Genomic DNA, 23422 nt, shown 5'->3' on the forward strand with positions numbered 1-23422 from the left:
TGCATCACTGCCTCTGCTCAGACCTAGGGGCTGTAAATATCAACTCACTCCTAAGCAAGAAAGGTCCCATTGTGGAGTGATCTTTTGATGTGGGCTTCTTTCCACTGGAGGAAGAGCTGAGTCATTTTATTTGAAGGGTGAAGACTATTTACATAGCGTAGGGCCCTGACGAGTTCGGGCACTGGTAGCGGGTCACCTTCTCTTGTTGCAGGGGAATCCCATTTCCCCCTTCCATAGAGGATGTAGATAACGCTGCCCATCCCTGTATGCTTATTGTCTTTGATAACACGACTGGTTCTGGGCACCCACGATCTGCTGTGGGGCCACATTCACCCTTCCCCACCTTGTGGGATAGGGTCATTCTTCTTGGGGGGTGGGGAAGGGAGGCAAACAACCCAGGATGTGCAGACCTCTTGCCCCTCTGGAAAGGTGGCATTTGGACACCATCAGACGTTATTTATATAACACAATCGACAAAGAAATGACGGTGAGTGTGCTGAAAGGCGCTGGTTCTCTGACAGCAGTCTGCTTTCAGTGTACCTACAGAACACGTTGTTCTGTTTACACTAATCCCTTGTGTGAAATCACTGCTGTCCTATGACTCACTGCGTGCCCTCGACTGCCATCGAGCTCCGTGAGAGCAGAGGGCCTGTGAGGAATGGGCCTGGGTGCCTTTGGCCCATCTGAATGGCATTGGGGGAAAAGTGGCTACACCAAAAAGCACACGATGTCACCGGTCCCTCTTACCCCCTCCAGTATTTCTAGCTCTTCTGGGTTTACCTCAGGCTCCTTTACCATTTTGTTTTAAAATGGTGGCAAATCCAGAACAACGAAACACCTGCACAGCTACTGCAATGCCAGTTCTGGCTAGCAGGAGGCACTAGAAAGGAATGGCAGAGGAGCGTGGTCTCCATTCTCAACAGGAGTCACTGTACCAAATGCGTAGCTGCCCAACATCACTTCTGAGGGGACTGCACTTTGTTGCCGCAAATCCTTGCCCCAAGTTGTTGGTCCCCTGAGGCTCCCTTTTCTCATACGGTGTCCTGCAGTCTGCAAAACAGAGCTAAAATCCGTCGTGGGTGTCAGTCGGCGGTGCACAGCCTCCAAGGGAAAAGTCAGGTCCAGAGGAGAGCTGGGGAGACCCCGGCTTTGTTTCCTGGTACTGTGAAGAACCTGTGTCACCGGCCACAAGCTGAAATTTGCCTGTGATTTTTTCGACATTCAATTTATAGCCTTGATGCACCAAAGGAGAGACATGACTGGGAGAAGTTGCAGAGAAGGGGGCAAAGGGCGGGGGGGATGGGGAAGAGGTCATAGGTCTCTTCAGTCTCTAACTTCTCTGATTTATTAAGTCAAATCGGCTCCACCCCCTTCTGCAGGATTTTCCCCTCTAGTGTCTCTTCCATATACGGAATTGTGCAAAGGGCACAAGGAGCTATAGAATTTGACCTACCAAGGAGGTTTGGTGCCAGGAAGCAGCTGGATTTAATGAGGCAAAGCTCATCTCTGTTTCTTGCATTTGGGTGATCACAGTTAAAAGGCAGGTAGTGTTGCAAGTCTTAACAATATTTAACATGGGCCTGGTGAGAGAGAAGCCCAGCGGTTGAGGGTTTAGAACAGGGGTTGGCAACCTATGGCACGCATGGCAAAGATGGCACATGAGCCAATTTTTAATGGCACGCTGCTGCCTGCCGGGTCCCAGCCGCCGGCTCCGCTCAGCCCGCTGCCGAACCCAGGCCGGGACCCTGGCAAGCAGCAGTGTGCCATTAAAAATCCTGCTCGCCCTGGCCCGCTCTTCTCCGTCCCTCCGGCACCACGGGGGCAGGGTGAAGAAGCTTGGTCCTGCTGGCTGCTGCTGCAGGGCAGGCAAGCTCCTCCTTCCCCTGCCTCTTCCCCCAGCTTGCTGGGCTCCTCCCCCTCCTCCTCTCCCTCCCTGCTGCTGATCAGCTGATGGCCCTTGAGAAGAGGGGGAGAAGCATGCTCTGCTCGCTGCTCCAGGGAGGAGGCAGAGTCAGAGAAGAGATGGGGCCGGGGCCGTGGGGAAGGGAGGTGGAATCAGGGCATATCCCCTCCAGCCCCCTGCCATGAGCCGCTCTGGGCAGGGGGCTGGGAGCACCCCCACGACCCTAGCCCACACACCCCAGTCCTCTGCCCTGACCCCTGCACCCCCCCACGACCCCAGCCCTGACTCCAGCACCCCCACACATGCCCCCAGCCCTCTGCCGTGACTCCTGCACCCTCCTCACACACCCCCAGCCCTCCCACACCCCATGCCCTGGCTCTTGCACCCCCCACATTCAGCACTAAACGGGAGCTCCTGCGCGCACACACACACATTCCCACCTGCACCCCTCGCACCAAATGGGAGCTGCCCAGGTAAGCGCTCCACACCCAAACCTCCTGCCCGAACCCTGAGTCCCCTCCCTCATTCTAGCTCCTGGCCAGACCCTACACCCCAACCTCCAGCCTGCTCCTTCACCCCCAGCCCTGTGCTCGGTGCACTCCCACCCTCAGCTCAGTGCAGAGAGAGAGGACGAGAATGGGCTAGAACCAGGGAGAAGGTAGGTACCCACTCTGTGTGGGCAGGGCTGGGATCCCAGACCAGCAGCGGGCTGAGCGGGGCCAGTGGCCGGGACCTGCCTGGTAGGAGCTGGTGGACGGGGTCTGGGGTTCTGGCTGCCGGCCCATTGCCAGCCAGGGTACTGGCCGCTGGCCCCGCTCAGCCCACTGCCGGTCTGGGGTTCTGGCTGCCGGCCTCTTGCCAGCCGGGGTCCCGGCCGCCGGCCCCGCTGAGCCCGCTGCCGGCCTAGGTGAACGGAACCCCAGGCCGGCAGCAGGCTGAGCGGGCCGGCCGTGTAAGACCAGCATTTTAATTTAATTTTAAATGAAGCTTCTTAAACATTTTGAAAACCTTGTTTACTTTACATACGAGAACAGTTTAGTTCTATAGTATATAGATTTACAGAGAGAGACCTTCTAAAACGTTAAAATGTATGACTGGCACGTGAAACCTTAAATGAAAGGGAATAAATGAAGACTCGGCTCACCGCTTCTGAAAGGTTGCCGACCCCCGGTTTAGAAAGAGAAAATGGGTCAAGGAGCTGTTTTCAGCTGCTGCCACAGACACACCAGAATTACATTCTGTAAATCACATACTTTGATTTGCCTTTTTTAAAACTAATTTCTGTAGAATCCCACAGTTCGAGTTGATTTTAGTTTCCTGAGAACTTTTTGACTAGAGTTCTAACAAAATCTTGATGGCTCTTGTGGGTAATGGAGCCATTAGATAATGGGCAGCTACTTGAGCTCTATACAGTATTGAGAGTCTATTCAGCATTAGGGAAATGACATGAGAAAATGAATAGCAAACTACAATGATTACATTGCTTTTTTATTCTCTGCTGGACATTAAGTTGTCAGCTGAAGATGAGCTAATGGTGTTAAAAGGAGTATTGACTTAACAGTGACCTATAATTAACTATGTATCTTTATCATCAGTGAATACAAAAATGTACAAACTGCTTGCCTAATGGAGGGTTTATTAGACACCTGTAGCCTGAGGATTAATCCGGGGTGCAATTTGTCACAGGTGACAGGTCCTTTCCCTTAGTGGCTATGTAAATTATTCAGCTGTACAGATGAGATTGGTGAATCACATGACTAGAAACATACAGCCTTCATTTAGCAACAGCTGTGAAAGGAGTGTCCCAACCCATCAAATCCTGAGGCAATGCCCTGCTAAGAAGCCTGTCACCCCAGCTGCTGAGAATGATGAAGGGAGCAGCTCCTGGGACCCTCCTCTGTCTCTTGTATCAGCCTCTGGCTAGCAGGCTTCTGTTCATTAGTAAGCGTTCCCCTTGCCCATTTCTGGCTTTTGAAAGAGTGAAGGAGCTTACCCTTTCCCTCTTCCCCTCATGGCTGGAGGTGGTTTGCTGGGAGTTGCCTCTTCGCTACCTACCATATTCCTCTCCCAGCCTCCTTTAATTCTGGGGTTGACAGAGGGGTCCTCCCAGTGGTGAGCTGGCAAAAGCTGAAGAACCAGTTCCTTCAGTCACTCCGGGTCTTCGGCGGCACTTCGGCCGCAGGTCCTTCACTCGCTCTGGGTCTTCGGCAGCACTGACGGCTGCCGAAGTGCTGCCGAAGACCTGGGCCGCTGAGTGAGTAAAAATTAAAAAGGGATTCTCGGGGAGCCTCCATAGCTGAGAGCTCAGGTGGGCTGGACAGGCTGGAGTTTGCCCACCCCTTTAACAACCGGTTCTAAACCAGCTTCAAAATTTAACAACCGGTTCACGAGAACCGGTGTGAACCGGCTCCAGCTCACCACTGGGTCCTCCTCAGTTCCTGCTTTTACTACTGTTCATTGATTATTCGAGCAACAGCAGAGTGAATGTGCTGTGAGTCTTTGTCACTTTCACTGCTGCCCAAAGGATTCTGCCTCATGTTAATTTCTTAATTCTCTCTGTGCTTGGGAAAGATCTGAGCAGCATCGGAGGTCCTGCAGCTGTTTGCAGACTCAGAAAGACGACACTGCATCAGGTCAGATTTGGGAGGTTCCCTTTGCAACTACGAGGGCTGGAAACAGGAAATGGATGGCGTAGCCATCTCACCGTGCTTGTCAGGAATTCTCTTCTACTTGTTATTGACAAGTGGACAAATGGATTCCCTCTTAATGCTCTTACTTTCCATTTGGATTAAGCAATTTACAACGGCCTCTTTTCCCCCCCTCCTCTCCCAGCACAGATTCCAAGTGAAAGAGGGGATGCCCTGTCTGCCCCTCCCCCTCCCTCTGGCCTGACTAGATAATGACACAGTATGGTCCTCAAATGAAAAGGCAGACTGGCTAAAAATAGAAATTATGTTAACCAGCTGAATCTCTTCAGGACTCGGTTACGGGCTCTAGTGAAGGAACAGAAAAGGGGCTTTGTGGCTTTTTGCATTAAATTTCACATGGAGGAAAACTGCTGGCTCAGTCAGCCTGGAGGCTGATGCTCTCTGTCCATATAATAGGTGTAGCTTCCCTACATCGCCCTGCCAGCTGGAGAGCTGACCCCTCTAGTGGCTTGGTCTCTGTGTAGGGTTGCCAACCATCCAGGACTGTCCTGGAGACCCCAGGAATTAAAGATTAATCTTAAAATTAAAGATGATGCCATGTGATGAAACCTCCAGGAATACGTCCAACCAAATTTGGCAACGCTGTGTCCGTGGCCTGCTTAGACCTTTGCCTCTCTGCCCCCAGGACTGGACTGAGATCCACCAAGTCATTTTATCCAGGCCACTAAATTGCCACCTGACTGGGCAACAGCTCTTGCCCATTACTGACCTGAGCCCTGTTTGAGAGGAAAGGCTCCGTATGCCCCTCCTCAGTTCTATTATCTGTCTGTGGTTGCCGCAGGATAGTGTTTGGTAATTGTTCCTCTGCCCCTAAGAACCCTCTCTGGAGGTTATCTTAAGGGCCTATTTTATCCTCTCCTGTTCCTGATATATATCAGGCCATTGGGAAGGCAAGGAGGGGTCTAGGCAATATGCTGGCATCTAGCTCTGTTTCATCACCACTGACCTGGCCCAGTATCTATATGAGTTGGAGCTTGGCTGAGGCTCAGTCCAAATTATGTTGGTGTCCCTGTTTGATGGAGTGTGAGACCATCATTTTGTTGCTGTGATGTTGCTCAGAATTTTGCAATCTGGGAGTGAAATTCTGGCCTTGCTGAAGTCAGTGACAAAATTCCCTAGGTGGTGTGAGGTCCTACATTACTCTTAGGCCTTGTCTACACTACAGGGGAAATTCGATCTAAGCTACGCAATTTGAGTTATGTGAATAGTGTAACTCAAATCAATGTAGCTTAGATCTACTCACCGCGGGGTCCACACTGCGCGATGTCAATGGGATACGTTCTTCCGTTGACTCCCCTTACTCTTCTCGATCCGGTGGAGTACAGGAGTTGACAGGAGAGCGATCTGCGGTCGATTTAGCGGGTCTTCACTAAACCCGCTAAATCAACCGCTGATGCATCGATCGCTGTGCAAACTTTCCATCTCTGCTTCGCTACAAGAGTGCACCTTGTCCTTTCCAGTATGGGCTTTGCTTCAGTTATGCAAGCACTTGTCACCTTGATTAGATTGCTGTAATGGCATTGTATGATGTTGTTCAGAAACTGAAACTATTGTAGAATGTGGTGCTTTGCTTATCATATTGTGCCCTGGACTCAGTCCTAGGTGCTGGTAAGCCTCCAAGTGGAGATCAAAGTGCTGTGTTAAGCTGTGAATGCCCTAAGCGGTTTGGGATGCATTGACCTGAATGGCAACCTCTCTCCCTGCATGATATAACCAGTTTAGATGGGAGGGGACTGGCAAGACGTTCCGCAGAAGGGACTTGACTCCTGCTTGGGACCCATATAGCCCGGGTTTGTTAACACTGTATAAAGCTCATTTCATAGAATCATAGAATATCAGGGTTGGAAGGGACCTCAGGAGATCATCTAGTCCAACCCCCTGCTCAAAGCAGGACCAATCTCCAACTAAATCATCCCAGCCAGGGCTTTGTCAAGCCTGACCTTAAAAATATCTAAGGAAGGAGATTCCACCACCTCCCTAGGTAACGCATTCCAGTGTTTCACCACTCTCCTAGTGAAAAAGTTTTTCCTAATATCCAACCTAAACCTCCCCCACTGCAACTTGAGACCATTACTCCTTGTTCTGTCATCAGCTACCACTGAAAACAGTCTAGATCCATCATCTTTGGAACCCCCTTTCAGGGAGTTGAAAGCAGCTATCAAATCCCCCCTCATTCTTCTCTTCTGCAGACTAAACAATCCCAGTTCCCTCAGCCTCTCCTCATAAGTCATGTGTTCCAGTCCCCTAATCATTTTTGTTGCCCTCCGCTGGACTCTTACCAATTTTTCCACATACTTCTTGTAGTGAGGGGCCCAAAACTGGACACAGTACTCCAGATGAGGCCTCACCAATGTCGAATAGAGGGGAACGATCACGTCCCTCGATCTGCTGGCAATGCCCCTACATATACATCCCAAAATGCCATTGGCCTTCTTGGCAACAAGGGCACACTGTTGACTCATTTGCTCTGATGGGCATTTGAGGAGGATGTTGGAGTGATGGGCAAGATGTATAGGGTTTGATCTGGTGATTATTTGTTTAGCATTCACAATATGGTCACTGCTGTGCAAGATCCAAAAATAGCCAGTCCTTGCCTCTGAGAGCCCAATGTGAGAGATTCAAAGGATGGGGCCTACTGGGAAATCCGGAGAGAGGGACGATATAGTAATCACAATTTATTTAAAAAAAAAAAATTATCTCACTTTTTGCGGACCATGAGGAAACATGTTTGTAGGACAGACTGGAATGAAGGTGTCTCTCAGAGCAGCCTAGCCTGGTGAATGTGTGTGTTGATAAAGCCTTGGTGGCTGTTAATACTCCCAGTAATTTCTTATGTTGTCCTGGGTGTAAAATCCTTTAAAGGAAAATTCCTTTATGGGCTTTATACTTGGGACAGAGAGGAGATGGGGAATAAGTGGTGACTAACAGAAGGGGGAGTGAAGAGCTGAGGGAGAGTGGGCCCAGGGCACCCAAGCAGAAGAGTCTAGTGGCAGATCTTGTGGACTGAGCTGGGTCCCTCACTTCCTGTGCTGGCAAGGCCTGGTAAAGCACTCTGCCCCTACGGGAAGGATACTTACCTCTTATGTCCTGTTTAGGACTTCCTCTGTCTCTCTGACAGAACTGCAACAGTAGCTAAATCCATCCATCCTCTCTGAGGGAGGGGACTCGCTTGCGGGGCCTGGATGGGGTAAATGGAGAAAATAGGGAGGACCTTGGAAGTGCATCAACCTTCTTTCTTTGTCACCCTAAGAATGTGGGGAGAGTGGGATCAAAAGGGGAGCTAGAAACGTAGGCCGAGGATCAGGTGGAGAAGAGGCAGAAACAAAAGGGTCTGAAGGAGGAAATTCGAAACCCAGCCTGAAGCTGATTTGTGGAGGAGAGGGGGAGAACGCTAGAGACAGACATGTGCTGCCTTACCGCCTATTTGTGTGGGTTTCTAATGGCCGAAGGCCCTCTCTGCACGCTTGCTTTAGAATGAGCTTGTAAGCAGTTCTAGGCAGCTGAGTGGAGACTACTGCTGCTACTCAAAACTATGCACACAAAATACTTACAGCTGGTGCACAAGTTTGTATAATTGTAACTTCATCCTGCCTCCTTGCTGGCTTGTTTCACCCACCAGTTGCGTTTTGTCTCTAGATTGTCAGCTTTTGGGGCAGGGATCATTTTTGTCTATATGTCTGTACAGAGCCTACCACAGTGGGACCCAGACTACCTAATACAAATAATAAAAAGGAAATAGGAGATGTGGTCGTCTTTAACCATGGTTTATATTTATACATCACAAGGGTTCATACTTATTTAGTAGTCACGGTAGCTCTGTGCAGGGCCCTGTGTAATCTGCAATTCCATGGTCACTGGATTTGTTGTGGAATTCACCCTGGTGCAGTAGAATTGTGCTCCAGACTCTGACGAGTCATTTAAAAAAATTGTCCACTCCTGAGGGTTATGGAAAAAATATGACCCAAGTGTAAACTTGAAGTAATGTCATCTGCCTGTGGCTGCAGAGTCTGGAACAATAACTCTGAGAGGTGTCACCTGCCCCGTTTATCTCGTCCAGGGCTGTAGTGACTCGACAACTCCATGACTATGTAACTCGGCACTTTGAGAGCATCTGGCTTAGATTTTAAGTTCTTGAAAGTCAGTGCGGCCTGGTCATCTGCACTTAAAAGTTTTGCTTGGTAGCATAGCAAGGTAGGCTAGTCCTAGTGTAGAAGTATTTATCCTGTTGAAAAGGCCCTTTCCCCAGTATACCTTATTTTGCTTGGGGAACTGGTATAAGCTATGCTGGCAGAAGAACTCTTTCTGGTATCAGCTGTCTCTCCGCTGTAGGAGGATTTGCCACGACAGCTATGCCAGCAAGCCCTTCCTAATGTAGACGTGGTCGGAAAGTTTGGCACCCAACTCCCTCTGGCCTTGTTGCGAATCTTTCATGGCATCATAATGTTCCCTCTTCCACCTGCTGAGTGAAGTTCGATCCTTTCCTTACAGTAACGAATGACCTCTTCAAAATAGCATCGAAACTAAAGCCCTGTGTGTAGAAAACTAAAACAATATTTAAAACAAAAGTGCAGAAACAGTACTGGCGCATACTGTACATATTCTTGCACTGTATATTTAAGAATATATGCGATAGACAATAAATGTGCACTGTATCTGGCATTTTTGTTTCCATCCGTATAGTCCATTCAGTACCAATTTTGGAAATGAAAGAATCTAAAATAGGCTGTGATCGGAATTGAAGAATCTAATGGATGACAGTAATTCCATAATCCAGTTCAATATGATCCTCCCTGGGTTTTCATGGCCTGCTGTCAGATCAGATTTGTCCCCCAAGTTTAGGTTTTGGTACAAATGAGCTTTTACAAAAGCTGAGACTAGTAGCCACGCTACCACGATCCCTTTAATTGAAAAAACGCAGAAACCACCAAGGCAAAGCCTCTTGTCAAAAGTATCCCTGCTGCATTTGCAACCCAAACATTACATCCGTGTTCTAGGGCATGCGAACCCTGAAAGGGAAACTGGGTAGTACATTTCAATTATCCAAAATGGGTGACATGCTGGAAGTAAACAAACAGCATAAAGAGGCATCATTGTCCCATGTATAAGGCACTAGATTGGAACTCAGGAAACCTGCGTTCTGTTGTCGTGACTGACTTGCTGTGCTATCTGGGGGAAGTCGCTTTCACTTTTTTCTCCCCCCCCCCCATCCTTTTCTGTCTTGCCTGTTTAGCTTGTAAGTTCTTTGGGGTGGGGACTGTCACTTATGACTAAGTTATTACACTTATTACGGAATCCGTGACTTCCACTGACCTCCATGACTTCAGCCTGCGGTGGTTGGGAACTGCAGGGTCCCCCACCGCCCGCTGGTGCCAGGAGCTCTGGAGGCTGCCAGAGGCAGCGGGGGAACCCCTGAAGATCACTGCTGCCACGGGTGGTGGGTGCCCTGGTGCTTTGGGTGGTGGGGGAACCCCGCAGCTCCCATGGGTGGCAGGGGTTACCCCTGTGGGCAGCAAGGGCCCACGGAGCTGCGGGCAGTGAGGGAAGCCCCGAGCTCCTGGCCGTGGTCGGCATTAGGGGCCCCCGGAGCTGTGGGCGGCAGAAGATCCCTGCAGCTCCCAGCCACTGCAGGCAGCGGGGAACCCCCGAGCTCTCAGCCCCTGTGGGCAGCACAGGATCCCCAGAACTGCAGGCGACAGGGTTTCCCCGCAGCCCCCAGCTGCTGCAGGCGGTGATGGCCGCACAGCTTCCAGCCGCTGCTCAGCTGTTCCGCTGCAGGTGGTGTGGGGATCCACTGATCCCCATTTTGTCACAGATATTTTTAGTAAAAGTCATGGACAGGTCACGGCTAGTGAATTTTTCTTTATTGCCCATGACCTGTCCTTGATTTTCACTATGAAGTGAGCTGTAGCTCACGAAAGCTTACGCTCAAATAAATTTGTTAGTCTCTAGGTGCCACAAGTCCTCCTGTTCTTTTTACTAAAACTATTGGTGACAAAACTGTAGCCTTTATTATTACATATCTTCTGCACAGTGCATAGAACGGTGTGGCCCTTATTTTGGTTGGGTCTGCTGGTGCTGCTCTAGTACCAATGATGAGAAATGATAATTGTTTGTCTCAATGATCTCTGGCTGGTAACACGAGGGAGACTCATTTATTTTTAAATATGATTTTTAACCTGATCATACCATTCACTTTAATGTACTTCCGAGACATGATTCAGTTGATCTCACAGCCCTTCTGTCTGTGCCTTATCTCTCTACGTCTTCTCTTCCCTCACTCCTTCTGCTCATCTAGCACCAACTTCCTCAACACATTTGGGCCACTTCTCTGCAGCTATTGCTTTCTGGAAAAGCCCCCCTGTGTTTCTCTGCTTTGTTCACTCTGTTTTAAGATCTCCTGTTTTTAAAAATATTTTAACTTTGCACAATAGCTACATCTAACTCTATCTAAAAATCTCTAAGAAAAAAATATCAAATATGAAACTTTCATACTAACTGACGTTCTAATGTAAAATCTGTGTTTGGTGGTGATGAGATGTGGGCTTACAGCAAAACTCTTATAGTAAATCAGCCTGTTTTGGAGCATATTTAAAATGAAGGCTTGGGCCAGTTCTCAGTAATCCTTGTTGCTATTTTATGGAAGCAGCTTTTGTAGTGACACTTCCCCGCAGGAGCTCTAATCAGGTGATACAGATTAGGACACTGGAGAATGCAGAGGCCATTAGGCCAGGGTTGTCTCTTATTTTTTATAGAAGTGAAGAAATATTTAATCTCCTTTAAATTTTTGATTTTGCTAAACAGTTCTGTAAAATATACCCAGTGCAAAATCATGACTAGAGTGGCGCGATTTCCCACAGTGGTTTCTCCTAAAGATCACAAGTTATTCATGTTCAGGCTTCCTGCCGTTGGGGGCCAGGAAACCCACAGCCATAGATCTGGGATGGAGTGGGGGAGCAGACTGCTCCCCAGCTGTGGGAGGCTGAGGGTGCTGCCATTCGTGATGTCACAAGCTCCCTTCCAGCCAGCTCTGCTGAGCAGTCATGTGTGTGGATCCTCAGCCAGGATGGAGCCAGCTGTAAGCATTCATTGGACTTAAGCCTCGGGAGCACAAAGTACCAACCAAAGCACTGGAAACAAAAGATAAGATCATATCATATTTTTTTTTTGCCTCTGTTTTCACTAACAAGGTCAGCTCCCAGATTGCTGCGCTGGGCATCACAAAATGCGGAAGAGATGGCCAGCCCTCTGTGGAGATAGAGGCGGTTAGGGACTATTTAGAAAAGCTGGACGTGCACAAGTCCATGGGGCCGGACGAGTTGCATCCGAGAGTGCTGAAGGAATTGGCGGCTGTGATTGCAGAGCCACTGGCCATTATCTTTGAAAACTCGTGGCGAACCGGGGAAGTCCCGGATGACTGGAAAAAGGCTAATGTAGTGCCAATCTTTAAAAAAGGGAAGAAGGAAGATCCTGGAAACTACAGGCCAGTCAGCCTCACCTCAGTCCCTGGAAAAATCATGGAGCAGGTCCTCAAAGAATCAATCCTGAAGCACTTGCATGAGAGGAAAGTGATCAGGAACAGCCAGCATGGATTCACCAAGGGAAGGTCATGCCTGACTAATCTAATCGCCTTTTATGATGAGATTACTGGTTCTGTGGATGAAGGGAAAGCAGTGGATGTATTGTTTCTTGACTTTAGCAAAGCTTTTGACACGGTCTCCCATAGTATTCTTGTCAGCAAGTTAAGGAAGTATGGGCTGGATGAATGCACTATAAGGTGGGTAGAAAGCTGGCTAAATTGTCGGGCTCAACGGGTAGTGATCAATGGCTCCATGTCTAGTTGGCAGCCGGTATCAAGTGGAGTGCCCCAAGGGTCGGTCCTGGGGCCGGTTTTATTCAATATCTTCATAAATGATCTGGAGGATGGTGTGGATTGCACTCTCAGCAAATTTGCGGATGATACTAAACTGGGAGGAGTGGTAGATACGCTGGAGGGGAGGGATAGGATACAGAAGGACCTAGACCAATTGGAAGATTGGGCCAAAAGGAATCTGATGAGGTTCAATAAGGATAAGTGCAGGGTCCTGCACTTAGGACAGAAGAACCCAATGCACAGCTACAGACTAGGGACCGAATGGCTAGGCAGCAGTTCTGCAGAAAAGGACCTAGGGGTGACAGTGGACGAGAAGCTGGATATGAGTCAGCAGTGTGCCCTTGTTGCCAAGAAGGCCAATGGCATTTTGGGATGTATAAGTAGGGGCATAGCGAGCAGATCGAGGGACGTGATCGTTCCCCTCTATTCGACATTGGTGAGGCCTCATCTGGAGTACTGTGTCCAGTTTTGGGCCCCACACTTCAAGAAGGATGTGGATAAATTGGAGAGAGTCCAGCGAAGGGCAACAAAAATGATTAGGGGACTGGAACACATGAGTTATGAGGAGAGGCTGAGGGAGCTGGGATTGTTTAGCCTGCAGAAGAGAAGAATGAGGGGGGATTTGATAGCTGCTTTCAACTACCTGAAAGGAGGTTCCAAAGAGGATGGCTCTAGACTGTTCTCAATGGTAGCAGATGACAGAACGAGGAGTAATGGTCTCAAGTTGCAGTGGGGGAGGTTTAGATTGGATATTAGGAAAAACTTTTTCACTAGGAGGGTGGTGAAACACTGGAATGTGTTACCTAGGGAGGTGGTAGAATCTCCTTCCTTAGAGGTTTTTAAGGTCAGGCTTGACAAAGCCCTGGCTGGGATGATTTAACTGGGAATTGGTCCTGCTTTGAGCAGGGGGTTGGACTAGATGACCTTCTGGGGTCCCTTCCAACCCTGATATTCTATGATTCTATGATTACTTTATAATAATAACTTAATTTATTACTGTGTATAAATTTATAACAGAAACAAAGTGTGCGCATCATTCTGCTGCCAGCCATACACCTGCTGCTATGTCTCTTTTCTGAGCGGCTGTGCAGGAAATGAAGGCTAGATTCTGGAGTGCAAAGGCTCTGCAATGGTTTGAGGGGAGTGCTGTGTGTGTGTGTGCCATGCCAGTTGACATTGGACACACTGAACTGCATCAGGGCCAAGCAGTGCTCGTCACGCTGTAATATTTAACCTTGAAATGGTGCAGGTCTCCAGGATAGGGAGTCTGCAGAATTCTCTTGCCTTCATTACAGAAATGGAGGTGAAGTACCTCAAAATTCCCAGGAGCTGGAATCAATCCCTTAACTATTGAAGACCAGCTTTTTAAAAAAAAAAAAAAAAAAAAAGTACTTTGCATTTATATAGATCCTAAAGTGCTACAAATGATACTACAAGGATTACTTCGGCCAGCACTGAAATGCAGCCATACCTGTGTGGACCAAATGCCACTGCTTTAACAGCACACAGCACCACTGCACTACAGACTAGGACATGGAACAATAATTTGTCCAACACAAATGACAGGAGACCTGCCAAAGGCGGGTAATTAGCCTTGTGCTTCTTTAAAAAAAAATCTTCAATTTTAAAACCCAGAAATATCAACTCTGCTCCCCTGGTTTTGCGGGAGAACTCGGTCTCCAGGGATGCACACTGTGAACCTTGCTTGAAGCCATGGGAATGTTGAACCCCTGGCAAAGGCTTCCTTCCTCCCAAGTGCTTTTGACTCATTGTGCTCCAGTAGGTGGTGTAAACAGTCTGACCAAAAGTCCTTTCCCCCTCCCCTGTTCACATTTTCCTCTCGTGGTCCTTTGATCGCATCACTTCAGTAATTCTCCAGCTACCAGGTTCTTCTCCATCCCCACCCCCTCCTTGTGGCCTCTTCTGGGGAAGAAACCTACCAGTGCTGCTTTGTCCATATAAAAAGGGCACAAACCCAATTTTTTTTCTCACTTAAGTTGTGGAATTTGGCCAAGACACCAGGGACAGCACAACTTGCATATTCTATGAAAAGGGCCATGGGATCTTTAACCACAAGCATTGAGCCATGGGATCTTTAACCACAAGCATTGGCCCTGCGTATGTCTCATCTAGCATACAGTGCCCCCCTAGTGCTGGGCTGAGCACTACTTCAGTATTGACGGGGAGAGGGGAGTGCTATCTACTGAATTACCGGAATCCTTTCCTCTTGAAGATCTCCTGTACATGTGCTGACCTGGCCTGACCCTGAATATCTTGTGCAGTGTAATAAGCTTACAGCCTGAGACAGTACTGTGACTGCAGATATCGATACTGTATGTTCTGGCTTATTTCAGACAGGACTTTTGCTGGGTTCTTCGTTTCCTTTCCCCCCCGACTCACTTGGTCTCCTTTTTATAAATCCCCAGTTTCCACCAGGTCTGACTTGCTGTCTCCCTGACACCGCAAAGCCCTTAACGTCTTTCAGCCTGAAAGAATAGCTCCGTGGGAGGCTGTGTCAGTATTTACAGGTTCCCCTCAGCACGCAAACACTGGGAATGGGTGTTTACTGTTTCCACAGGCAGGATTCTTTGCTTGTTTTCTCTTGGTTCTTTTTGTTGCGTTGTGTAAGTTTCTGGCAGGCGTTAGCTTCCTCCTTGATACAATGATTGCTGAATGTCGGCCCTTTCTGTTCTGAGGAGTGCTGCAGTTTCCACCCTCAGTGGTTGATACTGAAGTGTGAGAGACCTGTACCTCATGGCATGACCATTCCCTCAGGCCCTCCCTGGGTTAGCTTCACAAAGCAGCAAGGAGACGTGTTCTCTTGTAGGGAACAGGAGATCTCATTCTCATGGGATTGCTCTCCCAACCCCACTGGCAGCCAAGGCTCAGCCCTTACCAGACTGTGTGTCATGAGATAGATTACTGCTGTGACACTCCTACCTGTCCTTAAAGAAATTCTCCCCCAAAACCTCTGGAGGGACAGTGCAGTTAGCTCTGGATTGAACCAGCACTTCTGGATTCTTTTCAGCTCTGCCATTGATATGCTGCATGGCTTTAGGCAAGTTGCTTTTAACGTTTGTGCCAGATGTTTCCACGCTTGGTGGAAAACCAAAGACTTCCCTACACCAGTGGTCGCAGCAGGGCAAACCTCTTCCACATTGGCAGTACAGTGTGCCTCCTCCCTGATGTGGTGGAGTCACCTTGGGGCTGAGAGGGGAGTTCACTCCCTAGCATATTCATTCTTGTAGCTTAGAGGCTTCCACCTAGGGAGCCAATAATGCTTGTCGTGGTGCCTACTGAAACCCCCCATTCCTCCCTTGAATGGAAAAAAGTAGGTTCTGTAACAGAGGAGAGCCGGACAGGGAAATAAGTTATCCAAGTCAGTGCAGTTCTGCCTGGGCCTTCCCTGCCAGCCCTGGTAAAGGAACTATTCTTTTTTAATTACAACTGAGTATCAATCAGAGAGCTGTAATTGGAAATAAACCTTATAGAATAGGAATCAATAATGAGGATAGCACTGAGGTCAGGTTAAAGTATGAAATCTGTAGTGCCTGACTACGAGGCGACACACAACTGCCAGATCAGGATTAGTTAATATTTATCTACCAGCACTGGTGTGTTTGGTATTTTGCAGACCAGTAAGAAGACAAGGGTCCTACCCTGGGATCTTTTGATCTACAGAGAACCAAGCAAACAAAATACCCCACATGATGAAGCAGTAATAAGGGGTTGGGGTAGGTAGCAGAAAATAGCAAGGAAAGAGGAAACCACTTTAGCATCCTGATTATTCAAACAGCTTGAGCAGCTCCACAGCCATTTGGATAATGGGAGTACTTGGAAAAGGAGATGCTAGTGGCTCAAGGTGGTTCAGATACTCGGGGCATGGCTAGCTGGCGTCCTCTTGTATTTACAAAGAGTGCTGGTCAGTCATGTCGCAGTTGTGTTTTCTTTGGGTTTGATTAATTAGGCCTGAAATGGGAGTAACCAGCACCATTGTAGAGATGAATAGTGGTACAGTGTGGTCGCCTTAAGGAGGGAGGTTGCTGGGGGTGCAAGATGAGGAAGGTTGTGCCCTGCTGAGCGGACTTTAGAAACACTAAAGGAGAAGAGATGGGACTTTGTGTGAACCTGAATGCAGAGAGGAATGATGGTGACAGGGAAGTGCTATAAATCCCATGGAAGGAGAGGAGCTGTTCTGGTTAATGGGGGAAGGGCCACTGGACAATCAGGAATAACTGAAGGAAACTCAAATGTAGGCTGACTGTCAGTAAAAGCTTCCCACTAGGAAGAGGCTCTTCCAAGGGAGGTGGTGAGAGCTCCTTCTCGGCGTGCCTTGGAAATGGACTGGACAGAGCTCTGGAGGGATTCTGACTAGGTGGCAGGGAACAGGCATGATAACTGAATGTGTATGTTCCATCTCCGACCTTTGCACTGCTAATGTCATAAAGGAGTGTCAATGAATTGTCAACAAAATAGCTAATTATCGGCCTTGTTCAAAGCTCTGATAGTAGGCTTATCAGGCCTCCTGCTCTGGAGTGTTAAATGAGCACTAACTGGGATCTGGAGAGACCCGGCCCCCCAGTATTGCACAATTGGGTAGATCATGAGGATTTTCACTTTCCTTTCCTATGAAATATCTGCCGTAGGTCACCGCTTGAGGCAAGAATACTGTACTATGTGGACAATACTATGTCAATTCAAAAAAGAACTAGATAAATTCATGGAGGGTAGGTCCATCAATGGCTATTAGCCAGGATGGGCAGGGGTGGTGTCCCTAGCCTCTGTTTGCCAGAAGCTGGGAATGGGCGACAAGGAATGAATCACTTGATGATTACCTGTTCTGTTCATTCCCGCGGGGCACCTGCCACTGGCCACTGTCTGAAGACAGGATACTGGGCTAGATGGACCTTTGGTCTGACCCTGTATGGCCATTCTTATGTATTTCCTATGTTCCTAGAATAAATATTAGTCGATTAAAGGATAAAGAGGGACACTGCAGCACAAATGTCAAGGAAGAACTGGGAAGAAAGACGTTTCTTTTGATCAAGAGTGGCTTTTGTGTTCCTCACATGTTTGAGAGACAGTTACTGATCTGATCAAGCTTTAGCATGGGCTGAGTACATCCAGCTACCACCTCTTTGGTTGCTGGTTTCCTCACCAAGCTTTTCAGCAAGTTGGTATCCTTTCGTCTGCGAGGGACGGTGGGGATTGCAGCCTATGATGTAGATGGTTTGCAATGTCGCAAGTGACTGAATAGTCCAATCCGAGATTTGCATGATCTTTGGCAGTAATTACAAATGTATCTATCTCGGTTGGGAGCTGCTTGCTTCCTATGGGCTCTTTTCTCTTCAAGCTGTAGGGGCCAGCTCCTGTCATGGTCTTTGATACCCTGATGGAGACGATGGTGCCACTCGTTATGATCACTTGCCAAGATTTCCCATTGGTCAGGATCAATTCCAAATTCCTTCATATCTCGCTTGCATGTGTCTTTATAGCGAAGTTTGGGACGTCCTGTTGTTCTTGTTCCCTCTGAGAGCTCCCCATATAGCATGTCCTTGGGTATGCGTCCGTCTTCCAACCTACTCAAATGGCCCAGCTGTCACAGTTGTCTTTGCTTGAGCAGGGCTGTCACAGTTGAGAAATTTGCCCTTTGAAGAACCTCTGCACTGGTGACTTGGTGACTTTATCCTGCCATTTGGTGTTTAGTATGCAGTGTAAACAACGTAGGTGGAAACAGTTCTACCTTTTCTCCTAATGAGCATAAGTTGTCCATGTTTCCCCGCCATACACGAGAGTGCCAAGGCTGCAGGCTTGGTACACTAGCATTTTGGTCTTGATGGTCAGCTTTGAGTTATTCCGTCCTCTTTTAGTTAATCTGCTAAAGGTGGTGGCAGCCTTTCCAATGTGAACATTTAGTTCGTCATCCAGTGAGAGGTTGGTGGTCCCTGTAGAACCTAAATAGCTGGACCTAAATGTAGTGGTGGGAGTCTGCTATAGACCACCGGACCAGGGGGATGAGGTGGATGAGGCTTTCTTTCGGCAGCTCGCGGAAGCTACTAGATCGCATGCCCTGGTTCTCATGGGTGACTTTAATTTTCCTGATATCTGCTGGGAGAGCAATACAGCGGTGCATAGACAATCCAGGAAGTTTTTGGAAGGCACAGGGGACAATTTCCTGGTGCAAGTGCTAGAGGAGCCAACTAGGGGGGGAGCTTTTCTTGACCTGCTGCTCACAAACTGGGAAGAATTAGTGGGGGAAGCAAAAGTGGATGGGAATCTGGGAGGCAGTGACCATGAGTTGGTTGAGTTCAGGATCCTGACACAGGGAAGAAAGGTAAGCAGCAGGATACGGACCCTGGACTTCAGGAAAGCAGACTTCGACTCCCTCAGGGAACGGATGGGTAGGATCCTCTGGGGGACTAACATGAAGGGGAAAGGAGTCCAGGAGAGCTGGCTGTATTTCAAGGAATCCCTGTTGAGGTTACAGGGACAAACCATCCCGATGTGTCGAAAGAATAGTAAATATGGCAGGCGACCAGCTTGGCTTAACGGTGAAATCCTAGCGGATCTTAAGCATAAAAAAGAAGCTTACAAGAAGTGGAAGTTTGGACATATGACCAGGGAAGAGTATAAAAATATTGCTCAGGCATGTAGGAATGAAATTAGGAGGGCCAAATCGCACCTGGAGCTGCAGCTAGCGAGAGATGTTAAGAGTAACAAGAAGGGTTTCTTCAGGTATGTTGGCAACAAGAAGAAAGCCAAGGAAAGTGTGGGCCCCTTAATGAATGAGGGAGGCAACCTAGTGACAGAGGATGTGGAAAAAGCTAATGTACTCAATGCTTTTTTTGCCTCTGTCTTCACGAACAAGGTCAGCTCCCAGACTGCTGCACTGTGCATCACTACATGGGGAATAGATGGCCAGCCCTCTGTGGAGAAAGAGGTGGTTAGGGACTATTTAGAAAAGCTGGACGTGCACAAGTCCATGGGGCCGGACAAGTTGCATCTGAGAGTGCTAAAGGAACTGGCGGCTGTGATTGCAGAGCCATTGGCCATTATCTTTGAAAACTCGTGGCGAACGGGGGAAGTCGCGGATGACTGGAAAAAGGCTAATGTAGTGCCAATCTTTAAAAAAGGGAAGAAGGAGGATCCTGGGAACTACAGGCCAGTGAGCCTCACTTCAGTCCCCGGAAAAATCATGGAGCAGGTCCTCAAAGAATCAATCCTGAAGCACTTACATGAGAGGAAAGTGATCAGGAACAGACAGCATGGATTCACCAAGGGAAGGTCATGTCTGACTAATCTAATCGCCTTCTATGATGAGATTACTGGTTCTGTGGATGAAGGGAAAGCAGTGGATGTATTGTTTCTTGACTTTAGCAAAGCTTTTGACACGGTCTCCCACAGTATTCTTGTCAGCAAGTTAAAGAAGTATGGGCTGGATGAATGCACTATAAGGTGGGTAGAAAGTTGGCTAGATTGTCGGGCTCAACGGGTAGTGATCAATGGCTCCATGTCTAGTTGGCAGCCAGTGTCAAGTGGAGTGCCCCAGGGGTCGGTCCTGGGGCCGGTTTTGTTCAATATCTTCATAAATGATCTGGAGGATGGTGTGGATTGCACTCTCAGCAAATTTGCGGATGATACTAAACTGGGAGGAGTGGTAGATACGCTGGAGGGCAGGGATAGGATACAGAGGGACCTAGACAAATTGGAGGATTGGGCCAAAAGAAATCTGATGAGGTTCAATAAGGATAAGTGCAGGGTCCTGCACTTAGGACGGAAGAACCCAATGCACAGCTACAGACTAGGGAGCGAATGGCTAGGCAGCAGTTCTGTGGAAAAGGACCTAGGGGTGACAGTGGACGAGAAGCTGGATATGAGTCAACAGTGTGCCCTTGTTGCCAAGAAGGCCAATGGCATTTTGGGATGTATAAGTAGGGGCATAGCGAGCAGATCAAGGGACGTGATCGTCCCCCTCTATTCGACATTGATGAGGCCTCATCTGGAGTACTGTGTCCAGTTTTGGGCCCCACACTACAAGAAGGATATGGATAAATTGGAGAGAGTCCAGCGAAGGGCAACAAAAATGATTAGGGGTCTGGAACACATGACTTATGAGGAGAGGCTGAGGGAACTGGGATTGTTTAGTCTGCGGAAGAGAAGAATGAGGGGGGATTTGATAGCTGCTTTCAACTACCTGAGAGGTAGTTCCAGAGAGGATGGTTCTAGACTATTCTCAGTGGAGGAAGAGGACAGGACAAGGAGTAATGGTCTCAAGTTGCAGTGGGGGAGGTTTAGGTTGGATATTAGGAAAAACTTTTTCACTAGGAGGGTGGTGAAACACTGGAATGCGTTGCCTAGGGAGGTGGTGGAATCTCCTTCCTTAGAAGTTTTTAAGGTCAGGCTTGACAAAGCCTTGGCTGGGATGGTTTTATTGGGGATGGGTCCTGCTTTTGAGCAGGGGGTTGGACTAGATGACCTCCTGAGGTCCCTTCCAACCCTGATATTCTATGATTCTATGACTTTTGGACTACTTCTAGCTGGTTTTGCATTTAAGGTAATTGAAGGATCTTGTGGAACCCCCTGTCTTAATACAACCATTTCTTGATGCTGACGGTGAGAGCAAATGTCTGAAGGTACTTGAAAGGCAGTCCATGAGTTCTTGTAATAGATAAGAACATAGAACATAAAACAGCCATACTGGGTCAGACCAAAGGTCCAACTAGCTCAGTATCCTGTCTTCCCACAGTGGCCAATGCCAGGTGCTCCAGAGGGAATGAACAGAACAGGTAACCATCAAGTGATCCATTCCTTGTCGCCCATTCTCAGCTTCTGGCAAACAGAGGCTAGGGGCACCATCCCTGCCCATCCTGGCTAATAGCCATCGATGGACCAATCCTCCATGAATGTATTTAGTTCTTTTTTGAACCCTGTTATAGTCTTGGCCTTCACAACATCCTCTGGCAAGGAGTTCCACAAGTTGACTGTGCGTTGTATGAAGAAATATTTCCTTTTGTTTGTTTTAAACCTGCTACCTATTAATTTCATTTGGTGACCCCTAGTTCTTGTGTTATGAGAAGGAGTAAATAACACTTATTTACTTTCTCCACACCAGTCATAATTTTATAGACCTCTATCATATCCCCCCTTAGTCATCGCTTTTCCAAGCTGAAAAGTCCCAGTCTTATTAATCTCTCCTCATATAGCAGCCGTTCCATACCCCTAATAATTTTTGTTGCCATTTTCCGCACCTTTTCCAATTCCAGTATATCTTTTTTGAGATGGGGCGACCACATCTGCACGCAGTATTCAGGATGTGGGCGTATCATGGATTTATATAGAGGCAATATGATATTTTGTGTCTTATCTATCCTTTTCTTAATGATTCTTAATATTCTGTTCACTTTTTTGACTGCCGCTGCACATTGAGTGGATGTTTTCAGAGAACTGTCCACAATGACTCCAAGATTTCTTTCTTGAGTGGAAACACCTAATTTAGACCTCATCATTTTATATGTATAGTTGGGATTATGTTTTCCAATGTGCATTACTTTGCATTTATCAACACTGAATTTCATCTGCCATTTTGTTGCCCAGTCACCCAGTTTTGAGAGATCCTTTTGTAGCACCTTGCAGTCTACCTGGGACTTATCTGAAAATCTAAGTACACTATATCCCCCTCGTCCATATGCTTGTTGTCCTCAAAGAATTCTAGAACATTGGTGAGGCATGATTTCCCTTTACAAACACCATGTTGACTCTTCCCCAACAAATTACATACATCTATGTATCTGACAATTTTGTTCTTGACTATAGTTTCAATCAGTTTGCCCGGTACTGAAGTCCGGCTTACCGGCCTGTAATTACCGGGATCACCTCTGGAGCCCTTTTTAAAAATTGGTGTCACATTACCTATCCTCCAGTCATTTGGTACAGAAGCTGATTTAAATGATAGGTTACAGACTAGTTAGTAGTCCTGCAATATCACATTTGAGTTCCTTCAGAGCTCTGGTCCTGGTGACTTATTACTGTTTAGTGTATCAGTTTGTTCCAAAACCTCCTCTAAAGACACCTCAATCTGGGACAGTTCCTCAGATTTGTCACCTAAAAACCATGGCTCAGGTTTGGGAATCTCCCTCACATCCTCAGCTGTGAAGATGGATGCAAAGAATTCATTTAGTTTCTCCCCAATGGCCTTATTGTCCTTGAGTGCTCCTTTAGCATCTAGATCATCCACTGGCCCCACTGGTTGTTTAGCAGGCTTCCTGCTTCTGATGTACTTAAACATTTTTTTGCTGTTACTTTTTGAGTCTTTGGCAAGCTGTTCTTCAAATTCTTTTTTGGCCTTCCTAATTATATTTTTACACTTCATTTGCCAGAGTTTATGCTCCTTTCTATTTTCCTCATTAGGATTTAACTTCCACTTTTTAAAGGATGCCTTTTTAACTGTCACTGCTTCTCTTACTTTATTGTTTAGCCATGGTGGCACTCTTTTGGTTCTCTTTCTATGTTTTTTAATTTGGGGTAAACATTTAAGTTGAGCCTCTATTATGGTGTCTTTAAAAATTTCCATGCAGCTTGCAGGGATTTTACTTTTGTTGTTGTACCTTTTTAATTTCAGTTTAACTAACCTCATTTTTGTGTAGTTCCCCTTTCTGAAATTAAATGCTACAGTGTTGGGTGGCTGTGGTGTTCTCCCCGCCACAGGGATGTTAAATTGAATTATATTATGGTCACTATTCCCAAGGGGTCCAACTATATTCACCTCTTGGACCTGATCCTGGGCTCCACTTAGGACTAAATCAAGAATTGCCTCTCCTCTTGTGGGTTCCAGGACTAGCTGCTCCAAGAAGCAGTCATTTAAGGTGTCAAGAAATTATCTCTGCATCCCATCGTGAGGCGATAAGCACCCCGTCAATATGCGGATAGTTGAAAGCCCCCATT

General features: G+C 47.6%; 1 protein-coding gene across 6 annotated transcripts in view; it reads left to right on the top strand.

Annotated features, from left to right (window-relative positions):
- PPP1R16A (protein phosphatase 1 regulatory subunit 16A) overlaps positions 1–23422 on the top strand; it is an 83154-nt gene that overhangs the window by 23122 nt on the left and 36610 nt on the right. Inside the window, exon 1 of one of the 6 annotated variants that reach the window (XM_084621902.1) lies at positions 1999–2376. The exons of 4 other annotated variants lie outside the window; for them this stretch is intronic. In XM_084621902.1, the coding sequence (XP_084478028.1) occupies positions 2271–2376 (106 nt within the window). In that variant the 5' untranslated portion in view covers positions 1999–2270. Of the gene's footprint in view, positions 1–1998; positions 2377–2401; positions 2562–23422 lie in introns of those variants that run through there. One more of the 6 variants, XM_084621904.1, reaches the window with a different exon arrangement.

Source organism: Lepidochelys olivacea (genome assembly GCF_965140295.1).
Source record: "Lepidochelys olivacea isolate rLepOli2 genome assembly, chromosome: 2".
Classification (NCBI taxonomy): domain Eukaryota; kingdom Metazoa; phylum Chordata; order Testudines; family Cheloniidae; genus Lepidochelys; species Lepidochelys olivacea.